The sequence below is a fragment of the Mytilus galloprovincialis genome, chromosome 8 (genome assembly GCF_965363235.1).
Source record: "Mytilus galloprovincialis chromosome 8, xbMytGall1.hap1.1, whole genome shotgun sequence".
In the NCBI taxonomy this organism is placed as follows: Eukaryota; Metazoa; Mollusca; class Bivalvia; order Mytilida; family Mytilidae; genus Mytilus; species Mytilus galloprovincialis.
This window is the reverse complement of record NC_134845.1, coordinates 70,341,573-70,347,441: the sequence shown is the minus strand read 5'-3', so window position 1 is coordinate 70,347,441 and position 5,869 is coordinate 70,341,573. Positions and strand designations below refer to the sequence as shown.

The following is a 5,869-nucleotide window of genomic DNA, read 5'->3' as shown; positions in this document are numbered from 1 at the left end:
TAAATACTCTCAGGTTTTCCCAAACACATTAATGCTTCTTTTGAAAAAGAGATTTTCTGAAACTTAATTGCTCTTTAATGATGCATATGATAAAGTGTAAAACAGATACATCTACGGGATAATTGCATTGACTCTGTGTGTGAGTATTGAACCTTCGGTTCAAAACAAGAATTTCAACGGTCATGGAACTTTTTCATTTGATTGTAAAATACTTAATCTTTACTTATTTTTATGTTTTTATTTCAAAATAACTAAAATAAGATTAGTTCAAGTATACCCATGCGGGCGACTATATAGCTATGAGGGCATTAATCCAAGTACATGTATCTAATTCACCGCAGCATATTATCATAGTCAATGCAAAATGAAGAATAATTTAGGAACGAGGTCTTTCAACAGTTTGGTCTTTTTATCTCGACAATTCATGATGTGATGAATGTATGATATCCAATTACATTATACTGCACAATGGTGTAATAGACAGCTTTGAATGCTGTAATTGATAAAAAAAACAAAAACATTTGTACCAATACCGTATACCTATTCAAAACATTATTGCAAGCAGTCATTATTTACTTTAAGTTGTACTTTCTGATTGTGTAAGATCCGCATTGTTCTTTCTATATAATGACATTGTTAAAATGCATCATAGATTTGAATCTATTGTTATCAATTATATGCATTGATTGATATGCTGTTTACAATTTCACGCTGTGGTTGATGTATCTATGCGCCTAAGATGAAGAACATCGTTAACCAATCAAATAAGTCATTAAGATATCCCAGACTTTGTACGAATAACGTTTCAATTATTGTGATTGATTGATTGATTGTTGTTTGCTTAACGTCCAGTAGCAAGTCTTTCATGGATATTCTGGACTATCAACGATTGTGATATATCTATTTTCCCAATATTATTCAATCAGGAATACAGATGTCAAACTCCTGTATACTTATAATGGTCGAGAGAATTGAAGAACGAACAGTGCTTAAACTATGATTTCAGATATTTGGATCATTAAATTAAAATTATACCCGCAGATATTAACTTATTGGTTATCGTTTTCTCCAATTTTAAAAGGGGACGGACTTTTTTTTAAATGACATCAAATTCACTGCTGCCACGTATGCAGAAAACGCGATAATCAATAGAACCCTAACATATCAATTAAATAAGTCGATGCCTTGAGCGGAATTTGTTTTTTCTGCTCATATAAAAATGAAGATGTGATATGATTGCCAATGAGACAACTGTCCACAAGATACCAAACTGACACAAAAATTAACAACTATAGGTCACCGTACGGCTTTCAACAATGAGCAAAGCCCATACCGCATAGTCAGCTATAAAAGGCCCCGAAAAGACACCGTAAAACATTTCAAACGAGTAAACTAACGGCCTTATTTATATTAAAAAAAATGAACGAAAAACAAATATATAACACATAAACAAACGACAACCACTGAATTACAGGCTTCTGACTTGGGACAGTCACATGTAGTCTTTCTTCCAATTGTCTGAACTTTAACGTTAGTTTCGGGTTTCAGATTCCCAAATATTTTGCCATCAAAACCACTTTACAAAAAGAACATGTATCGAATGCGCATCAAACTTTCTTTAATTTAATGTTGTAAAAACTAGAAATCTAAATATACCTTTCGTCTTTTTTTTGCAAGTTGTATTTTATGCAATAATCCACGATCCGGTCAATCTCAACAAAGAGTTACTTAGAATTGAGCATATGACATTGATAATTTCCTTTTGTTAAAAGGCGTATGGTGTATTCTGTTTGTCTTATGCTTTATCTAATAGTGTTATTGGGTTTTTGGTTTTTTACTTGTATCTCCTTATATTCTTTTCAAGGTTGTATGCAAGTTGTTTAATGTAAAAGTTTTTTTTTTTATTTGGCAAAACCAACGATTTAAAAACTATATTTATGAGGTTGACTGAAACTTTATGCTGTTATACTTTTAAGATGAAAGCTTAGATATATATCTACTTTTTAATTGCAGTCACTCTCTATGAGATCAGATCTATCATCTGGATCAAACAGTTAACATTAAGAATGTTGTATGTTTTACTATTCAAATAAAATAGATATCTTTGGTGATTATCCAGAAAGTTGGCATATAACATAGATACAGATATTGTGCATGTCATAAATTAACGTTTAGATTGATACCCTCCTTATAAATGTTACCTGAGTATATATGAATTAAACATGTAAGTAAAATTTTATATAACAAAAATATAGAACCCCGAGAAAAATCTAAACGGAAATTACGTTATCAAAAGGCAGACATCAATGAAACACAATCCCTCCCCTAAAAATATTTCACTTAATTTCTATGTTTTGAAAACTTTTAGACAGAATGGAAACACTAGTTAAAAGGTTTATTTATATCATTCTGAAAATTAGAAAGTTTTAATACCCGCCTTTCCTTTATTTATAGACCATCACTAAATTATGAAGTTGCATCATTTTAGAATTTGTAAAATTCAAAATGATTAAATATTATAGTCAATTGATGGAAAAGGTTGTTTAAAAAGTTATGTGTCAAAATTATCCATCGATATATTACAAATATTGTTTAAAAAAGTATTTTACTCAGACATAACTTGGTTTATTTGCAGACATGTAATGTTTGTATGGGAAAGTGTCCCTGGAGAACCAAGAACGACGACAAACTGTTACATAATTTTATCTCTATCTACATGTCCTTGAATTTGAAAACTTTCGTAAAATCTCATCTTTACCTCATTACGTCATATGAACATGTTTGCATGTGATTTGGTAATTTGTTGGTCTTCTCTTAATTTTTTTTTAATTTGATATTTTTCTATTGCAGGTGTGTAACTGAATGATACCCATATCCTATGTCTGACAAGTGTGGATCACTTTTGACTTAACCCCGTGACAGCAATCTCGCAGTCACACGCATCACTGGTTATATAACAAAACATCGATGATTATAACCAATAATCTTACATCAGGAAGTCGTCACAAAAACGTCTGATGTCTGATTCATAGGATAGATGAAACTTTTACGAGCTTATTATAGAATATGTTGCTTTATATTTTCTGAAAACTATACGATCACTCTTCCGAGTAATAACGTGGATAACTTTGAAATACAATCAATAGCTGTCTGAATGACTTACGTCTTGTTCTGCTGTGAAAAATATAGTGGAACGTTATACATTACAGAAGGAAAAAATAATGTTTGATTAGGCTTGGCAGTTGTGTCTATCAAAGTGTTCATTTTAAATTGTTTAATAATATATATCTTCATTTGAAATGACTGGAATCATTCGTGTATTATACGATGGAATGCAAATGCATTTAATTTAGAAATCTTAGTATATACATTTTAATAGATCAATACGTATAGTTTACTTTTGTAATTGAAACAATTAACTTCAAAGAGTAATTCGATAAAATTTAGATATTTGACACATTTGAAGACTATGAGAGTTTTTGAAGGAAATCAATGACAGAGTTTTTCACCAGTTTACGCCATTTTTTCCTGAATGATTTAATAATGAACGGAACCGAGGAATGTACAGTATGGTGGTGTGATAAATCGGGAACATTGCTGACTCTAGAAATTATCGCGATAATATTGTGCATCGTCGGAGGCTTGGGAAACATAATAACAGTTCTTGCAATATGCTTCTCTAGTTTACGGAATAACATTAACTGTATCTTGATTGGGAGTTTAAGTTTTGCTGGATTTTTATATTGTGGTCTGATTTTGCCCTTGCAGGCAGTTATATTTCATCGCCATAGCAACGCAGTGCCACAAGAGTTTTGTAGCGCCGCCGGTGGTATAAGGTACACACTTGTTGGCGTTATTTTGGTGCACTTGGGGATAATAGCGTTATATAGGTATCTCAATGTGGTCCATTTAGCACAGTATCAGAATCTTTCACAGAAAAGACCGCTAATGATTACGATAGCCATTGGCTGGATTTTACCACTCTTATTTACAGCTCCGCCATCATTCCGAATCTGGGGAGGATTTACATTTGTCCCCGCCATTTTAGCTTGTACTTTTGAGAAAGGTATAGACCAATCAAATAGAATTGTGACAGTCACATGTGGCTTTATTGTTCCATGCATTTTTATTATATTTTGTTATGCTAGAATAGGTTGCGTGGCTTACGGTAGTTCCAAGCGTGTAAGTAAATGGCATGGCAACGTATCACAAACGAGAGCACTGCGTCTGTCAACCATGATGTTATGTATATTTGGTGTATATTTTTTAGGAACTTTTCCATATTTTATAGTAAATGTTTACGATAGAACATTTTCGAAGCCGATTCACCACTTATGGACAACTGTTCTCGGATGGATCTTATATTGTACAAATCCGATAGTGTATACTGTGATGGACCTTAATTTCCGGACAGCATATCGTCGATTTCTTCTAGGAGACTGTGAGAAAAGTCCACTGAGAAGGGGTCAAACTGCAACCTATGTTTAGAGATTTAATTTATTCTTGTTGACAATGTTGTTTAGTTTTTATGTACACTTGTTATTGAACAACATATGACGTTCGAGTAATGTTTCAAAGTATGGTATTAACAAATTGCTTTGAAGAATTTTTTAAAAATAGAACATAGGTTGAAGATATATTCGTTAAAATTATGAATGGACAACACAGTTTTTATTATCTAATCCTTTGTGCAGATTAGAAAGTGGACATATGAAAAGATGCTAACAATATTGGGATGATTATGTTTGTATAGATATACATGCATACCGAACACAATCCGAGAGTTTTCTGTAGGAGGAATTGTATTTTTTTAATATATTAATGTCTGAAATAAATTATTTTGTATAAAATTATGTACACAGTCGTTTAAATACTATTTTAAGTACACAATTTCAATTACACTTTCTTATTCCATAATAAATCTGAACAATGCACCAATTAGTTGCATCTTCAGAGTCCCTTTCGTGCAGATTATGCTCTATTCAAACGGGTTTTCCAGATTGTTTGTTAAGAGAGATGAAAACATCTTAAGAATACATCCAAGTCAATAACAAATTATGTCTTGATGTAAATTCTAATCGAAAATATATCCAGTGATCTTGACAAAATATAACAGTTTTATCAACAGGAATTTCCATTTTATGAAATTATTATTTCATTGTAAGTTTATTTGAAGTTGAAAGCCATCACATTCACATGAAGTGAATATATTTACAAACTCCTTAACAGTATAAGCCATTGATGATGATATCTTTTTCTCAATTTGATAAATTTACTAAGTAAGTAAACTTGGTACAAGACCAGCATGCACTCCAAAACAGACAGTTCACAAAATGATAAACAGTTAGATACACCAAATGCACCAGTTTTGCTTGATTCAAAACAATTGGAAATCCAAGTCTATCACGAAGGTTACGAAAAGAGGGACGAAAGATACCAAAGGGACAGTTAAACTCATAAATCTAAAACAAACTGACAACGCCATGGCTAAAAATGAAAAAGACAAACAGAAAAACAATAGTACACATGACATAACATAGAAAACTAAAGAATAAACAACACGAACCCCACCAAAAACTAGGGGTGATCTCAGGTGCTCCGGAAGGGTAAGCAGATCCTGCTCCACATGTGGCACCCGTCGTGTTGCTTATGTGATTACAAATCCGGTAAATAGTCTAATTCGATAGGTCACATTCATGAAAGGGAAGGGGATTGTAGTTACGAACATTCCCCAAAATTGTATCAAGTGTGAAACATGTGGCTATAAAAATAACAAAACTACCGAACTCATAGAAAAATTCAATACGGAAAGACCAGTAACAAATGGCAAAATCAAAAGCTCAAACACATCAAACGAACGGAAAACAAC

The 5,869-nt window shown here is 32.2% G+C and overlaps 1 protein-coding gene across 1 annotated transcript; it reads left to right on the top strand.

Annotated features, from left to right (window-relative positions):
* Nucleotides 1-2,855: 2,855 nt before the first annotated feature.
* Nucleotides 2,856-4,864, top strand: LOC143042476 (protein trapped in endoderm-1-like). Its single transcript, XM_076214782.1, has one exon. It carries the CDS (start codon nucleotides 3,493-3,495, stop codon nucleotides 4,486-4,488), a length of 996 nt encoding a protein of 331 aa, XP_076070897.1. The 5' UTR covers nucleotides 2,856-3,492; the 3' UTR covers nucleotides 4,489-4,864.
* Nucleotides 4,865-5,869: the final 1,005 nt, after the last annotated feature.

Excerpts from the sequence above, each read along its gene's own strand:
- LOC143042476 (XM_076214782.1), top strand. The coding sequence starts at position 3,493 with ATGACAGAGTTTTTCACCAGTTTACGCCATTTTTTCCTGAATGATTTA.